We start from the raw sequence: 19,615 nt of genomic DNA, 5'->3' as shown, positions 1-19,615 counted from the left end.
CAGGTTATATAAAAGGTTTTACTTTTGAACTATTTTGAACAGTTTATCCCAAGGAATACTTTGAGGAGATCCAGTAGGTTCATGCTCTTGAAACAACAGTGTGTAAGATATAAGTTTCCTACCAAATTATCCCAGATTTAATAGATGAAAACCCATTAAGGTTAAAGATGCCAGAGGAACAGGAGCTAGCTAGCAGAGGAGGTGGTACTTTGGCTTTCTTGTGGCTGGAAGGAGATTGCTTCATTCAGTTGATTGCCATTTCTTCTGTGCCACCCATCCAACACAAAAGCAGTGTAAATCCCTGTATATATTATGAAAAAAATATCAAGCTTACTTTGCAGTATTCCAGTATGTGTTTTTTTTTTTTTTTTTTTAAGTAAGAGATAATTATAATTTTCTCCCAGCACTGCATGGAGTGTCAACAAATGAAATTCTTACTCAGCAAAGGCCAGCATTAAACAAATAGCTGGTTGCCTCAGAGTTATGAAACTCCTATGACTGAGGAGAATCTAGAAGTAAACACTATTTTCATGGCTAGTAATGACTGTTGTCTGTTGTCAAGCATGTGATGGTATCCACGTAAAAATCACACGTCAGAGCTGTTGATACCTGTAATTGCACCCAATCTGATCCTGCTGCAAGTTCCTTTAGTTTTAGTGAGCTCTGCAGGCTGCTTATTTTGAAGGTGGCATTATTCTTTTACTGGCACACACACACACACAAACCTAACCAAAGAAGGCTTTTACCCCCCACGTCTCATGCAGACCAGATATTGTCTGTCTGTTTATTTCTGAAGACGAATAGCTTGGCTCAGCATACAAGAGAGAGCTTGTCTTGGCCTGCACATTTTAACAGCCAACATTTTTTAGCTGTTTTAAAACACGCACACACACACACACACACACACACACAGCTAAAATTTGGATAGCAAATAGAAAACACACATCACAGGAGCCTCAAACTGAAGTTTGAGTTGAAGTGTAGCTCATGGAATTGCTTTCAAAAGTATTAAAGTATTAAATGGGTGAGTATGAGTGGTAGAGAATTATTTTCAGTTTCACTACAGTACTCTGCCACAGCCGTTTACTGTGGACTTTTTAACTTTCAAAGCTCATTTTGATGGTTTAAAGAAATAGTTTGACATTTGGGGAAATACGCTTATTCTTCCTGAGAGTTATATGAGATGATCCACAACACAGCATGTCTGTGTTAAGTCAGGAGATGATTAGCTTAGCTTAGCATAAAAGCTGGAAACGGGGTATAACGACTAGTCTGGCTCTCTCCAAAGGTAACAAAATCTTCCTACCAACACCTCTAAAGCTCAGTATTTAACACGCTGTATCTTGTTTGTTTAATCCGTACACATACAGGACTAAAAACCATCATTTGTATTTTTAAGGGGGTTTGTTAAAAAATAATTATACTATGCATTCAACGCCCTCTAACACCACCAAGTAATTTTCCATCACTGTTTGTGCACAGTTGAAATATAAGATCATGTTAATTACTAAGCTGCAGAGGTGCTCATAGGAATATTTTAGATTTTTTTTTTGTTAGCCAGGCTAACTTTTTCCCCCTGCTTCCAGTCTTAATGTTAAGCTAAGCTAATCACTTTCTCACACTAGCTCCATAATGCACAGGCATAAGATATCAATCAATTCACTTGCTCTTATGTACTGTGCTGCTTACTGCTGCGGTAATACTGGATGAGCAGGATGTTGTTGCTGTGTGCTCCGGGCCTCTAAATCTGCCAGGACGATCTCGATTTTAAAGACGAATCATCTGCCTTCTTTAATCTCACAACATATAACTCAAATTCTTGTAATCCAGTGGCTATATTTGGCTTTAATTTTTATGCACTTCTTGAAATGCGATTAATCTCAAGAAGTATTTAGTCCCTCAAATTGAATGACATTTACTACCACTCCCCCTCCATCAAGTTTCCTTTCCTGGGCAGCAAAGCTTCAGTAGCTCTGAGTTTGGAGAGACAGACAGAAGAGCCTCTGTGTGTGTTTTGTCTCCCTTGTTTCTTATGAGAACAGTATGTATTCCAGCCTTTAGCCCTGAAGGAGGATTAGTTATCATTTCTCATGAATGACAGAAAATGTGCCTCACTGTGTCTTAAACTTCGACGGTGTCCTCTAGTAAACCTAAAGAACCCGGCTTGGGGAAATGATCCAAACACGTTCTCTCAGCTGTGCGTTGTGAGACACAGGAACTGATTTTTTTAATGTTATTTCTCATGTTGGAGAGTTAACTTTTGTCCAGTCTGTGAATTTTTCTTTGGGGGGGAAAAAAACTTTAGTGCTTCATCAGTACTTTGGTTGCTCGCTGACTCGCCTCATTTACAGAAGCCGCCGTCACTCCAGAGGTTTCACAGGGCTTACTTAGAGGGTTTCTCTACTGGTTGTTTTTGTGGTTCTCCCAACTGTCATGAAAGCATCACTTCTGTTTCCATCACTGTTTTGACAGTTTTTGTCTGGCGGGGAGAGCTTTGCTGATGTGTAGTTGAAGCGTTTGGGAGACTGAAATGATAGTTGACCACAAATGGACAGGACTCTCTCTACCAAATAAATGTGTTTGCTTGTGCGCTTGTATTGGATACTTAAATATATTTAAAGTTCCCCTCAAAGAGGAAATAAGTCCAAACCAAACTACCTGTTGATTTTAGAACATTGCAACCTTGGACTGAGTTTGAATGCAAAGCATGATGGGAGCAGCTTCTCTTTCATTTTTTCTCTGTATGTTTTTCACTCAAACACACAAAAAAGAGAAATACCCTCTCAAGCCAGTCTGAGCCTATGACCAAACGGTAATCTTATACCACAGCCTACTGTGTAATTAGGTTGAGTGGTTTTGGTGATATTGTTCTGCTGCCAGAGCTCTCATTTAAAGTCACAGACATATTCTGCGTTCCTTCCCAGGGTCAGGGAGGGGCTGCATGCTATAATAGATTTGTCTAGCCGAACTTCTCTGAAATGAAGGCACAAAGCACTCTGTCATTTGACATATTTGCTTTTTTAAACTAAGTCAGACAAAGAAGCAACACCAGACTTACTTGATTAAGTAAGTCTGGACTTACTTTTTTAAATTTTGTTTTTTATTTTTTTTTAGAAACTGTGGTGGCAGTTTTAAACTTTTGTCTGTCACAAAGATCACCACTGTAGCTGCAGTTGAATTATACCAACTACAGTGGATTCCAATGGTGACATATTATCATGGTACACAAAAAGCATCAATGGAGGATGTGGGCAGGAAGAAGGATGTCTGATTTACCTTGGTTAGCCTGCTGCCATTGTGATTATAACCAACAAGAATGATCTTTTTTAGTAACATTTTACAAAGTTGACATAGTGTAGATTAGATTAGATTAGATTCATTACACATGTACAAGTACAAGGCAATGAAATTTTAGGTTTTTAGGTTGAGCGGCTTAGGTCTAACCAGAAGTGCAATAAGCACGTGCAGGATATAAAGTGCGTGCATAAATGCAAGAGAGCAATATTATGAAATTTTTTTACAAGTGGCACTACGGACATTGTATACAGATGACATTACTATAAACAGAAGTATACTGATGGATATGTACAAAAATGAATTGGACTGTACTGGAATTGGAGTGTACTGTTAGGAATCATGATTTAAATATCGTCAAACTGTCACTTTCCACGGAAATCAGGAAAGTTGTACCGTTTAGTTTTGAACAGTAGGCCTGCAGTTTTGGTTTAATATTTGCCTTTATTTATATTTTTGTAGCAACATTATTTTAAAAATGATATGGAGGTATGCCAAATATGTACTCCAGGATTTCCCACAGGAAACTGGCAGGCACAGGAAATAAAACCTGTATTCCTTTTTCATCCCCCCTAGAGACAGACTTCTTACATCTTTACTTGCCTTTTTTTTTTTTTTTTCAGATGTACAAATTCTTTACGTGATGCAGGCGACCCAGGGTGCACTACAAGTATTTAAAATATTCAGTGAAGCTTTTCATTTGGCTCAGCTGAGAGCAGAAAGTAGGGCAATGCTTCAGACTGCAACTGGAGATGTAAGAGATTAGAGGGCATGTTTTCTTCCCATACACACACAAACGCACCACAGCCTCTGGGACACAGGCAGCTCTTTGACCGCCACTGCAGGAAGTGACTGTCTCTCTCTGCGTCAACAGTGGGAAGGAGAGGGAGCATTTCAGCCCTCCATCCAGCCCCTGATATGATGCTACCACATCACATCAGACACTGCACTCCTAATGAGGGTTGCTGAGTTCAGAATGACGAACTCTCTAGCTTTTATAGAAGATTATTCCTCCAGACCAGATAAAGAGTCTTGGCTCAGTGTAAAACTGATTGTATGCCTCTCAGTCTGAAAGAAGCCTATTACATTTTGTGTAATCCCTGCTTGGTTTGGTGTTGTTTGGTTTCATTTGTGCAAGCTTCTGTCACAATTAAACGTTTAGAAAATTTGGCTAAAAATTAAGCTTTACAATTAGGTTTTGCAGAGGGTCGAATAACCCCAACTCACAAGGCTAGACATGATGCCCAGCTGCTCTAAAACAACTGGGACTGGGTTTGTAGACTTCGGACGGATTACACATCTGTGTCCAGTCCATCTCATTCTCCCTCTCTTGTTTTTCCGCCCACAAAACATACAAGGGAGAGGATGATGTGTCAAATACTTCTGTACACTCACTGCAGACAGGAAATATTTGGATATGCACAAAGGTCTGTTGTTTTCAGATGTCAGATATAATTTGCTCTGGGAACATTGTGTTTATTTTGATTGCTTTTATGAAACGGGCAGTATTAGTTGAGCTCCTGTTTGTTTTTAGAGCCCAAGCTCTCAGTGTCTTGCACATTTGCATGATATGGTGCAACGACTGTCCTTATAAAAATAACCTGACAGCTCATTTCCTCTTTTATATAATCTCCAAATATTTACTCAAGCCTGTTTTAAATGTGATGTTGAAATCCAGCTTATCTCCAGGCAGAAAATGTGGGAATGCATTTACAGGCTGTCTCTGTACTGTATCTAGTGCTGGCTTAGTTTAGTGAAAAATATATTCTTGATCCCATAATTGTGCCTTCAAAGGCAGTCAGTCTGAGAGAATGTAGAGCCCATAATTTATATTACATTACTTTTTTAGGGAGCTGATGCTTCAGTAGTTGGTGGTGCCAACCACAAGATATGTATAGGACGTAGCGTAATCTCAGATCTATTCAGTGTTTGAGTCTTACACAGTTCTTCTAAAGCTAAGTTCCCTACTACATTTACTAGCATTAAACTGGCGTGAGACTCAATAATCATGCAGATGTGGGGTTTATTGTATATTGTATACTCAGATTGTTTTTTTTATTCAAGGCAATGAAGGCGCTGGACTATTCTTTCTTTTTTTTCATCCCGCTCAGCAGTAGTGATGCAACTTGTGAATGAACTCAGTGATCTATAATCCGCTCAGCAGAGGAAGCGAGCAGCACGAGGGAGACCTAACGCACCAGGCTGAGCACTCTGACTGCCTGGTTTCCTGCTTTGATTTGCTCATTCTCTTGTACACTTGTCACTATGGAAGTATATTGACGACAAAAGATTTGAGAGGGCTCAAAACATATTTTGAGCGCTACTCAGTCTGCACGCCAACGTTTGAGAGCACACAGGCATGGATTCGGAAGAGCAGAATCAGATTTGAGCGTGCAATCCCGATCATGAGCACCCTCGTTTCTGAGTCTGCTCTCTCAATTTTCTTAGTTTGCCGATTGCCGACCGTATGACTATTTAGGACAACATGTGATTTACATATTTTTTGCCTATATGCCTTATCGTTTAGCCTTCAATTTCAATTATTGAGGCATGTGGATCTGCACTGTAGATTGAAGTTCAGCCAAATTCTGGTGATCCAAGTGATCTCCTTACCGTCGCCTAGTTTACTCAAACTGATATGTCGGATTTCTGCCATGCCTATTCTGAAAATGCTGTCATTCTGAATGTAGCCACAGCCCATAATGATATTATTATTATCATTATTATTATTATTATTATTAGCAGTAGTATTTGTTTGAACCATTTGTTTTTTGGATCCCACATGAAGTCGCATCAGGTCACAGTAAACACGACCGCCCCAGGCTCGTTAGATTTCTGAGGGCAGCATTCAGCTCAGAAATGACTCATGCATAAATGTTTTCTTATAATCTTTATAATAATTTTCTCTGTTAAAATTATTCATAAAAATGGCATAAGAAGAAATAAGAAAACATACATCTGGTTCAGAAAATCACACTAGAAATGAAGTTAAAACAAAGCTAACACAGCCACTGTGATATATAGCTAGTAACTACTTTGAAATTCGACTCCCAAAATTCCTCTGCCATAATGGCTTGAAAACTTTCTGTCTTCTGATTTTGCTTTAACAGCTCTTTCGTCTGTCATTTTGCCTCACCTTGGCTGCTTGTCCAGGCTGACTGAATGTCTAGAGAAACGTCATGGAAAAGTTGCAAGCAAAAGAGGAAGGTCACAGCTCTGAAGGATCTGAACACATTCCATATCTCCTCCTCTGCCACAGCTGTGTTTATCATGAGCAGTGTTTAATCTCACTGTTGAGCTGTGAATCAAAATGGCCTGACAATACAGCCAAAAAGAAATGGAACGACTTAACTGCTCAATAACAAAAAGGAATGGTGGGATAAAGAGCTTGTGCACTTGCTCCAAACAAACATCTGTTTTAAAGCATGGTGAGTGGATGAGGGCTTGTCTAGTGTTGAGTGCTGGTGTTCTCTTCTGGCAGGATGACACTTCATCTCAAGAGAGATGTGGTGAGCCAAAAGATCGGTATCTAGTTAAAGAGGCAGTACCCTCCATAATTTGACAAGGTTTTATACCATTAGTATGACTTTGTTGGGATCTCATATTTATGGTATTATTCTGTTAGGGTAAGACTGCTCCTTGCAGATAAGAGGGTGTTGGGTTTGTCTGTCTGAATCCCCCAAAAATGAACTGGTTGCATCAGTGGAAGTACTTTAACTCTTTGCTTTTTGCTAACTTTGTCTGCCTGCTGTTTGGTGTTGTTGCAGGTAGTGTACAGCTGATGAGAGGAGTGAAACTGAACCAAAACAGTAAAACCATAACAATGAGCTGAAAGATGCTAAAACGCTCCGTAGAGCTGGGGGGAACTGCAGAGTTGGGCGATAATTCGTTATCTGTTTGTCACTTCTGTTGACACCCTTTTCATATTACACATAGTCAATTGATCCATTGTTCATATAAAAATATTTTATAAATTAGTGCAGCTTTAAAGTTGCAGAAAACAGCATAGGAGAACACCAGGCAGCTCCTTCCCCAAACTAAAGGGCTGTGAAACAATATCCACAGACATGCATAACCCCATAACACAAACATAATGAGCAGAGGAGAGTGTTTTGTAGACGGCAGACCTGGTAGCAGCTCATCAGGACTTGTTGAACAATAAGCCATTGTCAAAGCAGCTGCACTTACGCTTCTTTTATCCTCCTCAAACTCTCAACGAAAAAACCAACCAGCTCGCCCTCTGAATGCCCGAGCAGCAGTGCTGTCATTTAAGGACACATTCCCAGAGTTGGTACCATGACTCAGCCACATGCCACTCGCCATGCCGGCCTCCACTGACCGAGGTTTGGGAGTGGTGCTCCAGACTCCTAACCACAAAAAAAAAGGATTAGGAAAAAAAGGATTAATTTGATCAGCCTCTGTTTTTCCACCTGAAAAATGCCCAGTTCTGCAGCTTATATTGAATAATTAAGAGGGGAGACTTGTTTATACAAAAATAGAATTTCCTGCATGTCTGTGGTCTGAGAGTCCAGACATTATGTTGCACAACCCTGACCACTTGGTTGATGATAAGACAGAATGTTTCCTCTGCATTTCGAGAAGTCTCTGTGAGCTCTTTGAGGACCTGGATTTAATCATAGGCTCTGCTTTTCTTCCCCACTGTGTCTGAGGTTGAGCGGCAGCGTAATCTGATTGTTCCTTTACTCAACTGTCATGAGTGCGTGTTGGACAGAAGGAGCAGCCACTCCTAGACAGACAACAGTGATTTCATGTGTTAGTGACCCATTTTCTCCTCAGTCTTCACTCCTCCGTTAGATCACAATTCTGTCTTCACTGTGTTTCCATTTGAACTGCTTAGAAAATGAAATGTAATGTCAGTTTATTGGAAAAAATAACCTTGGCTCTTCTTAAACATCCCTGAGAATAATTTTCTCTGATGATGGTGACTCCCAACCCTTGAAACGCATGACTGGCCTTTCTGAAATTTAGACTGCTGTAAAGCTGCAACTAACAATTATTTTAATTGTCAATTAAGCAGGTGATTATTTTCTCAATTAACTGATTAATTGTATGGTTCCTTGTTTTGTCCAAAACTCAAAGGTATTTGGTTTACTATCACATAACACAAAGAAAAACAGCAAATCCTCACAAATAAGAAGTTGGAACCAGGGAATGTTTAGTATTTTCCTTGATAAATGACTTAAAGGACTAATTGATTATCAAAATAGTTGCTGATTAATTTCTGTGCATCAATAGAATCGATTAATTGACTAACTGTTGATGTTCAGTCTCTTAGAATACGTCGAGGAAGGTTCCAACAACAGTGTGGTTTTCGCGAGGGACTGGGGGGTTCCAGGCTCCATAATGAAGCCACGGGCTGGTTTTTACAACCGCTCAGATCCCGTTAGGATTTCTGTTAGAACAGTTTGCCGCTACAGGCTCATCACCAGTCGTCTTTTAAGGGTCTCAAGCTTAGCAGCTGCCCTTGTATGTCCAATACATCACAGTACAGATGTTTTTTTTCCTGCTATTGTTCTGCATATTTCTTCTGATACAGACCATGAATTCTTGGATTTGACCCGCCTGCAGCCATCTCCTTTCTGTCCACTCCTTATCCATCTGAGATAGCAGCTTAATGAATGTGGTCTTTGTGGAGGGTCTTGGAACAACTAGTGTGAAATAAGCTTGTCAAGTAATGCTTCCCTGATTACAGCTGCTGTCCTCCCTATATGAAGGATTCCTCTTGTGTTCGAACAGCCTGCGGTAGAGGCAGAGCGATCACACAGACGACCAAGACAAATCAGAGTTTCAACAAGACCCCCATGGGACACAGCTTTCTCCCTAAGGCTTGCCTCCTGTTGGATTTATTCCAGTGCAGATAAAAAGTCAATGAGTGTGGTACAAAAGGGGCAGTTTGCTCAGTGCTGGTAGTAGATGTGGATTAGGTCAGTGACTGTAAAGCTCCAGCTGCTCCAGTTGTTCACTGTTGCAAAGGAAGGTCAAATTGTTCTCTCAGGAAGAGAAAACTGTGAGCTCCTCTCTCTCTCTCTCTTTGTGTGTGTGTGTGTGTGTGTGTGTGTGTCCACCTCATGTCACACTGTAGCAATGAGTTTTGTGTCCAGTATGAATATATTACATTTTAAGATAAATATCTGAAAAACCAAAGACATGATTATTGACTTCAGTTGATCATAGCTCAGGAGACACTGATACAGAGGACAATGACATTGTTTCAGATTACAAATATCTGGATACTGGCAGCACCTTTCTTCGTGCCACTTGTTGCTTGTAGAATTCTGTCGTACATTATATGGCCAAAAGGATCTGGACACCCTTGTCCTTTTGTGATCTTTATGTCTGGGGCTGTTTTTCATGTTTGTGCTAGGCTCCTTAGTTCCAATTAAAAGCTACTGTACAGTATATAATAATATTTTGAAACAATTGTGTGCTACTATATTCATGGAAGGCTCTTTTTCAACATGACGGCAACCCTGTGCACAAAGCCAGGTCCATAAAGAAATGGTTTTCCTAGTTCAATGTGGAGTAACTTGACTAGCCTGCACAGAGCCCTGACCTCATCCCCATCCATCACCTTTAGGATTTATTAAAACGTTGACTGCCAGCCACTGGCGGACCTCCCCAAAGCTCTTGTAGTTGAATTGGGGCAAATCCCTGAAGCCAGGCTCCAAAATCTGGTGAAAATCCTTCCCAGAAGAGTGGAGCAGTTATAGCATCACATAAATTAATTAGTGTCCACACACTTTTGGCCATTGTAGTATACTGCTTTACACAATACTTGTGTTTTACCAAGATTGTGGTGTTGAATCTTGCTGCAAACAGCAGGCAGCTGCTCTCAGCTGGTACTGGATTGACTACTGGAGCTATCACATGATGGGTTTGTAATTTTCTTTATCGCAAGTGGCACAAAGTGTGAATATACTACTATATTTTTTTCCCCCCAATATTTACTCAAGCGTTTGTGGATAGTATCCCAGAATTACAGTCATGACAACACAGAATCAGATCAGATCTATTTGTTTAAACAGTGGCGTATCTTAACTCCCTCTTTGTTCTTCTCTTCCCCAGGTCATGGAGAATGTCACTGTGGGGAGTGTAAATGCCACGCTGGTTACGTTGGCGACAACTGTAACTGCTCTATAGAGACGTCGTCCTGCATTTCAGACGACGGGCAGATGTGCAGCGGCCGAGGCAGCTGTGTGTGCGGCCGCTGTCAGTGTACTGAGCCGGGGGCTTTTGGAGATACCTGTGAAAAATGCCCCACCTGCCCCGATGCCTGTGGCACTAAAAGGTAAAGTCTGCTGTAAGAACACATCACGCTGTAATGAGCACTTCACACCACTGATGGTGGAGACAAAAGTGTTTTTTTGTGACGCTTACATCATTTGATGGAGGAAGCAGATGGGTTAATTATATGAGAAGGAAGGTGGAAAACTGAAACAAGGTGCAGCGATTTGCCCTCAGGAATCTGCTTCAGTGATGAGACGCAGTCAGCCAACCAGGGAAAAGGTCAAACCATCAAACACATCGAGTCAAAACCCTCCCATAACTCACTCACTTATGGACATATCTAAGCTTTGACGAAGTCATAAGAGAGTTGTTCAGATAACTTTCATGCCATTTGTGACCCTAAGAAATGAAACCATAGCCCCGCTGTTTGAACTTGCATTACTCAGTGTGGCAGCTCAGGCTCTTTGAGGTTGGGGTTAAATGCGTTTCAGACTAGTAAAGAGAATAGTCTTCTGTGAGTACAGAAAAACTGTTGGGTCCTTTCAACAGGCCTCCTTACATACACATGGCTCCAGTTTTACAAGGCAATGGCAATCTTTATAGAACAACCTTTCACCCTTGACCAGACTGTTTGTGCTACAATTGTATATTTAGCATTGCTAACTGGTGCACACTGAAACAGTAACTGAAATCACAGGCTGCAGTTTATTTTGTTGAGTGCTGCACGGTTCACCCACTGTTTTCTGCAGAGAAACTTCCAGAGTTTTAAGTGAGCGCCGTGGGGCATTTTTGACAACTGACATACTCAGAGTAAAAATAAACACAGCATTCATATAATACATTTAGAAGATTGTGCAAGGTCTTGTGTAGATGTGTACTCTCCGTGTTTTCTAGCTCATGAGTAAAGATAAGCCCTTTTTAAAAAAAAATAATAAAATAAATTAAAGATTTTAGTACTGGGCTTCTCCATTAAACTTGCTCTCCTCTGCTTCAGGGACTGCATCGAGTGCCGGCTTTTCAACTCAGGACGGCTTGCAGATAACCAGACTTGCCAGCGCCTGTGCAAGGATGAAATCATCACTGTGGAGACCCTCAGTGAGTAAACACAAGTACACACACACACACACACACACACACACACACACACACACACACACACACACACACACACACACTACATGCACGCACACAGACCAGCTGGCTGGAAGAGAAAAGTATTCACATCTGTGGCATCTGCAGCTGTTTCACTTTTCACATTACATACCTCTTCCACTGTCACTTTTTATTAGACCTTTCATGTTGTTATTGTGGGGCCCTGCCAGAGTACAGTAAGTCGTCCAGTGATTTCTAATGTGACACGTTAAACACCTCTGATGTGATAAAGTACATAGAAGCACCCACAACGGCCCAATACTGTGCTTAAGCACCGTTATTCCAAGAATGGCCATATTTTAAATACTTACACACTGATAATGGAATAATAACAAGATGGAGTGTACTTGGCTAACTGTGTCATGAGGTAACGTTACTGTAATCACATTCATTTTCCCTGTTAGCATTAGACACTGACCTGTAGAAAATTGTGATACTTGCATTACATATGCACTTTTAACAGAAGTATGCTATAATATATAAAATTAAAATCTGCATTAGCATTTGTCTCTGCTCATTGGCCCTTCAGTACCCTCCGCGTGCAACACTGCCGTTAGTGGGAGGAAATAACATACTGTAAATAAAGCACAACATTTAAGAAGAGGCTGGTTGCTGATACTTGAATTAATCGGTTATTTTAAATTAGTGCCACATAAAGATGAAGTTGTGTCTGGAGAGGCTGTAGCTCAGTAGAGCTGGTCAGCCATTAATGAAAAGATTGCATCCCTGAGCTCCTACCGTCCATGTGTCAAAGCGTCATTAAGCGAGACACTGAAACCCAAATTGCTCCCATATGTATGTGTAAAACGACTGTCACTTTGGACAAAAGCATATAGCAGCAAATGGATGTGATAGAATGTGTCCAGGGCAGAATCACACAAAGCAGCAAATCCCACAAGCAGTCTGTGAAGGCGCTCACTGAGAAACCAAGCCTTTGTCAAACAGTTGGAAGAAGAACCTCATGCTGTTATAATGTAATAATGCATCAATGCTGCAGCATGCTGTACCTGTAAGTTCAACCTCACAGAGCCGCTAGCATGGCAGTAGACTCTTAGTCTTGTTAATGCACAGCTCTCTGTGGTTGTTTGGGACTTTGCTGCTTCACATCTTTTCTTGTTTAGCACCTTACACACCTCTGTGATTAGTAATGAAAGCACACCAGTGAGCACTGGTCAGTCATGTCCTGAGGTTTATGTTATTATGTGGCAGGTGTCAGTCTGGGCCTCTAACAGCACCACGGCCACCTTCACTTCACACAGCAGGAAACAACAGCCACCCCCAGCTACACCCCTTCATTTGGTTCAAAGAGTTCAGTCCATTCAAGTATCGCAAACCTCCTCTGTCCTACCTTCTCTACAGCGAGAGTCCACCCATTAAACAAACATGTACCTGCTACAAAGCATTGCCTCTCGTGTCATTTTAAAAAGCAGGAAGCTGGAGTTTGAGGTCTAACAGCGCAGACTGAATCCCACTGTGTTTACTCTAAGTGCTTCTATCTGTAAAGCTTTGCTTTACGTCCCTCACAGCCTGGAGGGAAACAGTCGGGAGATGTTTAGGAATGTATTAATAAGTGCACAGTGATTTGTGGCCTTCATGGGACTGTGATGCTGCATGGCGTTGCACAGAGGAGATAGAGAAGACTGACGGTTGTGTGTTTAGTTATGGAGACTATTATAAGACCATTCCATATTGGCCCAGCATGGCCCTGGCCCAGATCCGACGTGTTTCATAGCATTCCCCGCTAGTTCAGCCATCTGACTGGCCTTAATGGACTCCACATGTACATTCCAGATACTTTGTGCATGAAATAGAGGAGGAGGGGCTGATAGGGGGGTGAGCGCAGGGAGGGGTGGACCAGGGCAGTGTGACCTCACCCTCCCTTGTGTGCCTTTGAGTCTTTTTGGGTGATGAAGATTGACTGAAAACAAGGGCACCGAGAATATCGGCGTCCCAATCAAGGAATGCAATTTTTTTTCAGTCTGCTGTGATTTCACAGCAAAGAAATTCAGGCTATGTGACGGCCGTTCACAAGTGTTTTCTGTTTTTCCCTCAGTGTCAGATTTCTCTTCAATTTCACCTCATCTTTTCCCCTTTTCCTCTCTCTTTTCTCCTGAATCTAAAGCCAAACCTTGATAGATAATAATAATGATAATATGATAATACCTCCTTCAAAACCCCAGTAGAAAGTGAGGTCCTGCAGAATGAAGAAACAAATAAAATTGAGAAACGTAGATAGATCCTTGTCCAATTAGAAGAATATTTTCCATAAATTAACATAAACAGCAAAGGAGCTCAAAGGTAATTAACCAAAACAAGTCAATAAAAGGGAATTTTAATCAAGTAACCCATTGTTCGGGAGGCTGTTCTTGTTTTTCAGCATGCTCTTGTCATTTTGTTTCATTCATTATTTTTAATAAAATAAAAAAAGGTTATTTCCTTGCCCTTTCTCCATCTCATTTTGTTTTATTTAGTCATTTTGTGGTAAAAAGCTGGATAAAGAAATTAACTTAAAGATTGTAACTGATCCAACGTAAGATTCGTACTGTAGCAAAATTCTTATCAGCTTTTCTTTCTTTAACTCAGTGTGTTTCTGTGTTTTTCTGTCCTGCTCTCCCTTCCAGAAACGGAGGACCCCGGCGCTGTGCTTTGTCTGTATAAGACAGACAACGATTGTGTCATGAAGTTCACATATTCAGAGCACGCCAGCGGACAATCCATCCTCACAGCTCTAAAAGAGCCAGGTCAGTGCTCCAAACAACAACAAATTAGGTGACACCCACTAACAACCAAGTGCCTTTAGATTTTATTTATGGTGCATAAATCAACAAGGTTCGCCCACCACAACTTTTAAAGATTATTCGGTCTTTGCTCTTCGATTTATTTTCTTCACTGTCACATAGCATCAGACTTCTTTGACTGACTAAAACTGGCTCGACGCTGCCTTGATGGATACCTGCCTGGTCTCAGCCAAGGATTCATGTCAAAATGTGAATTGTTTAAACAGATATTTGTGTGGCTTGTACCCTGAAATGTTTTTGCATTTGATGATTAAGTACAAACTTGGTAAACAGTTTTAACTGAGTAAGCGACTTTTTATCATCATTCCTTTCAGTTATGGTGATATTGTACTAACCAATGATTGATTAGAGCGTGCGCGCCCATGTACAAGGCTGAGTCCTCTCCGCAGCAGCCCGGGTTCAAATCCAGCCTGCGGCCCTTTGTCAACCCCCCTCTCTCGCCCCCATTTCCTGTCTCTCTTCGGCTATTCATATCAAATAAAGGCAAAAAGCTCAAAAAATAATCTTAAAAAAACAAAAGAAGACGACAGATGGCTAAATTGATCATATACTCAGATTTAAAGGTATGTCTGCTTGTCATAGTACTGTGGGCCCTCAAGCGTAACGTCAAGTGCAAAGTGGTAGGTCTTGGGCGCACAGACTGGGTGGCCATCTCCATCTGCTATTTTGGCTCATGTAGCTGGATGAAGTGGAATATAGATCAGAGGGTGTGGTGATTGATAAATACACTGACAACCACAGCTCAACAAATGGGAAGACGCTTCTCCAGGAAATGATACTGTTGTCTGGACGGTGGAGAGCAGCACGGCACACAGGACCAAACATGTTAAACAGTTAATTAGCACAATGAAGATAGAATTGCATCTTAATTCTGCTCTATCTCACATTTCAGGAAATTGTCACATCATATTGTACTATTTGATACACCACCGTTTGCATCGTAATGCACTTCAAGAAAAAAAACACAAAATGGGTTGGAAAGGAGGCTGTGACGCACGGGGTTAATGTGGCCCAGTGATCCCACGTTTATGGGCAGAATGGCGAGTTATAATGGACCCGTCTGAAGTGTGTAGAGGTGTGTGTGGTTGTTTTATACCCAGATTTGTCAACAAATCTGTCTTGCTGCCTTCAGATGGCTGCAGAGATTTACTGAAGGAGAAACTTTCCATACAGTATAAAACAGCTGTGGACAACAGACACTGTAAGAATCACTCATATTAATTATAGATAAATGCAGGCCGCTTTACCGGCATTATGCTTTAACCGCATTAAACTTCGATTTTTGATTTGAACGCATCTACTGGTTGAAGGGTGTTGAAATTGTTTATTTATATTTTAAGGATTATTCCATCATTGCATCGCATTTGCTCCAAGTACTCAGTTTGCTTCTGTTGAAAAGAGTGGCAGCGAAGTGATGTTGCCCAGAAAGAGATGCGGTTCTGAGAAGTCTATTCTCAGCATGTCTAAGATACAATTTCCACCGAAATACCAACAACTGCTTTGCACTGCTTCATTTTGAATGGACCCCCCTCCTGTTCGCGCCTCTCCTCCCACCTGTGCACCATGCGCTCTGCGCTGGGCACCAAAATACCACACAGACGGGCAGAGTGAATTTCATGGTCAGGAAAATACCAAACCATCAGAGCGCTGCTTTCGCTGGTCGTTGCACCTCTACAAAAATAGGGGACTCAATGTCTAACAGAGTCTACATTTTCCTTCTCCTGTGTCAGAGTGTGGTGGTGGGCCAGATGCTATGGTAGTGCTGCTTGCAGTGGTCGGCAGCATCCTGCTGGTGGGAGTGGTGCTGCTCGCTGCCTGGAAGTTAGTCATCACTATTCATGACCGGCGAGAGTTTTCACGCTTCCAGAGCGCACGCTCACGTGCCCGATACGAGATGGTAAGGATGATCCTCCTCACCTGGAAGATGTTGCTTTGGTGTAGTTTACTACAAACTTCCGATACTGATACCGATGTTGAGTAGTAGGGAACTATGAAGAAGTTCAAAGCTCTCATCTTGTGCCATTGTGTAACGGTTCTGTTTTTATCTCTCCCACCCTCAGGCCTCCAACCCTCTGTACAAGCAGCCTGTCTCTACACATTTTGTAGAAACAGATTTCAACATGTATGGGAAGTCCTACAACGGAGGGGTCCACTGATCCCTCAGCACAGGGCACGGCAGGACCGGTCCAACGACCAGATCCCTAGAGGACGGGCTGAGGTGGACGGCGGACTGAACACACTCGTCCCTCTGCACGGTTCACAACTGATAACAGAAGTGAAATGAACTAGACTGTGTCCGAGGGGGGAATCTGTGGCCTTTTTATCTTTATTGGAGGAGATTCAAGCCTACCACAGAGACGTGATGTGACTCCTTTTTTCTTCATCTGTGTCCGCAGCGGCAGTCGGTGGAGGAGCAATGAAGCAGGAACTCCTAGGTCTCATTTAGAGAGAGAGAAAGAGAGAGTAGAGTTAGCCGTGAGTTTGTTTGCAGTTTCACAAGATAAACAAACCATAACTCCAAACACATGAAACCACCACTCATTCTTTGCACAGAGCAGGCAGGACATTGGCTTATATTTGTATATTTTTATACACTAAAAATGCCTTTTTTTTAGTAAACTATGCACCCAACGGGACTCTGAACAATTTGAATTTCACTCCACATCAGATAATTTCAAATTTGCAGGATTATTAAAAAGCACATATGATGTTGTGGTACTACTAACATTTACTAAGCAATAGACTTCTTACCTTCATTTTGCACAGAAGATATTAAGAGTCAAATCTCGTAAAGATTTAAATTTTCCTTTGTTTTGTGTGTGTGTGTTTGTTATTGTATGCTCCAATTGCACTCCTTTCTCTTATCCCCCCCAAAAAGCCTCTGAACCCTTAAAGGATAAGGCTGGTGTAACTCTGTATTTGTCTTTTAACAAATGCCATCAAAAGACCAAAACCAACACTGTGGTAGTCTCTAATACTTTCAGACTTCTCCACCGTGTCTGTGGCACTCAGATTCAAGCTCATTTGTTCCTACTGAAGACAAATCTTTAAAATGTGTCAGAAATATAAAGTTACATTTTTCTAAAAGCAATTTGCTAAAACACAGTGGCAAACATCACTTAAACAGGAGGAAACGGTGAGTTTGTTGGAGACTATTTTCAGCAACAGATTAATACACATTTGGAGCTCTAGTGAGTATTTACAGTTAAGGTGAAACAATTATTAATTGATTAATTAATTAGTCAATTACCAGAACATTGATCTGCAACTATTTCCATAATGGATTATCATCTAAGTCTTTTTTTGTGTTTTTTTTTCTCAAAAACACCAAATATTCTCTAGTTCCAGCTTCAGGAGTCAGCGCCAGTATTTGCTGTATTTCCCTGTTTTGTATCACTAGTGCAGAGCCCGTTCAAAACGTGCCTGTTCGGAACGGGCAGATTGCTTGGCCTTCAGTATTGATGCTTGCAGCTTTCTGGAGAACCGCTCATCCAAAACGACTTCACACTGCGCTTCCTTGGGTCCTCAGCAATACACCCTCCAACTGTGAAGTTGATCGGATGAACGCTTGTTGAGAAAATCGAAGGACAGACAGACAGACAGACAGACAGACAGACAGACAGAGATTTGGACTGTTGGTCGGACAAAACAAACACTGAAGATGTCACCTTGGGCATTAGGAAATTGGGATAAGCATTTTTTTTTTTTTTACTTTTTCAGACATTTTGTTGACCAAACGATTAATCAAGAAAATGATTGGTAGATTAATCTGTAATGAAAATAATTGGCTCATTTAAGTGTTTTTAGTAGTTTTTGCACAACAACGGAGCTCTATGGCACAGAGGAATAAGTATTAGGCTTTGGATACACAGACAATACTTGTTAGTAGCATCAATTCATTGTTGGTTTTGGTCTTTTCGTCAATTTTGTTGACAATAAGAAAAATATGAAATACCACCAGCCTCTGAACCCTTAACAACACATCAGAATCAGAGATGGGTTGTTGAATGCTGTATATTCAGCACTGTGGTAACTGCCTTAAAGCATTCTCGTATGATAAAGTCGATTTGTTACAAATATAGTCACTGGCGATGCAGAGTAGATCACCTCTAACTTGGAATAGAAACACATGCAGTACTTTGAGTTAATGTGGATTTGGGCATACAATATGACTGGCTGCTACATTATAAAGTCCCTGTGATGCTGTGTCCACCCTGCCTGCAGTGGGAGTGGGTGGAAACACTGAGAAACCTCAAAGGATAGTGTCCAGAGTCATAAATCTACCGTCACTGTTCCCACAGGAAGAGGCAGAGTCTGAACCGTCACAGGGAAATCTGACAGTACGAAATGCTACAGATGGGTTGAGCCTGGGCGACAAAGAAGGGTGCTCTGAGGCCTTTTTTGTGATGGTCTCAGAGTAAATTGGCAGGGACTTGGAGTTTGTATGTGTGTTTGAGTGAAAAGAGTGTATGTAAATAATAATACATGGGTATGTATGTACATACAGTGCCAAATGAAATGAAAATGTTTTGACTTGGCTTGGCTGTGTGTCTTGGCACAGTTTACTAAAACTCACGCACCCACACCTTTTTCAGCTTACACATGAACCTTTAGTATAAAGTTCTCCCTGTACAGTTGTGAACATTTTCACTTGGATGAACAGTTCACAAAAGGATTCACGCCACTACATGTTTATGTAATACTGCACACAGAGCAAGAACATTAAATTTGCTTATGTCAAAAGCCAGTGAGTCTGTTGTGTTTGGCTCAGTCGTACATTACGTGTTTACAAAGGCTGCATTAGAAGGAGTGGTATAAATCTGTGGTCTAATTTTAAACATCACACATAACTCTGTGTGTGTATATATGCACACTTCAAAGTTTAGTAAAACATCTGTTTGCACCGCTAACCATGCTCTTTACATGTGTGTGATCACACAGACAGGGAGGCTGGTCTGATGTGTCCTCTGATGCTGTCGTTTACACCACCCTGGTTAGACCCCTCCCAGATATGATGATCATTATGCTACTACTTTACAAAATTACCCTATAATTACGTATTCAGTCACTTACTTCAAACTAACATATTGTCATTTTAAAGCATCGTACCTCTATGGGGCCAT

The 19,615-nt window shown here is 41.2% G+C and overlaps 1 protein-coding gene across 1 annotated transcript in view; it reads left to right on the top strand.

Annotated features, from left to right (window-relative positions):
• Positions 1-19,239, top strand: part of itgb5 (integrin, beta 5) — a 46,640-nt gene extending 27,401 nt beyond the window's left edge. The window contains exons 12-16 of the mRNA XM_044216694.1: positions 10,381-10,603; positions 11,537-11,637; positions 14,316-14,435; positions 16,223-16,389; positions 16,553-19,239. Coding sequence (XP_044072629.1) covers positions 10,381-10,603; positions 11,537-11,637; positions 14,316-14,435; positions 16,223-16,389; positions 16,553-16,648 — 707 coding nt within the window. The 3' untranslated portion in view covers positions 16,649-19,239. The remainder of the gene's footprint in view (positions 1-10,380; positions 10,604-11,536; positions 11,638-14,315; positions 14,436-16,222; positions 16,390-16,552) is intronic.
• Positions 19,240-19,615: the final 376 nt, after the last annotated feature.

The sequence above is a fragment of the Siniperca chuatsi genome, linkage group LG12 (genome assembly GCF_020085105.1).
Source record: "Siniperca chuatsi isolate FFG_IHB_CAS linkage group LG12, ASM2008510v1, whole genome shotgun sequence".
Lineage (NCBI taxonomy): Eukaryota > Metazoa > Chordata > Actinopteri > Centrarchiformes > Sinipercidae > Siniperca > Siniperca chuatsi.
Note: the sequence above shows the minus strand (reverse complement) of the source record. Positions and strands in the feature narration are given on the sequence as shown.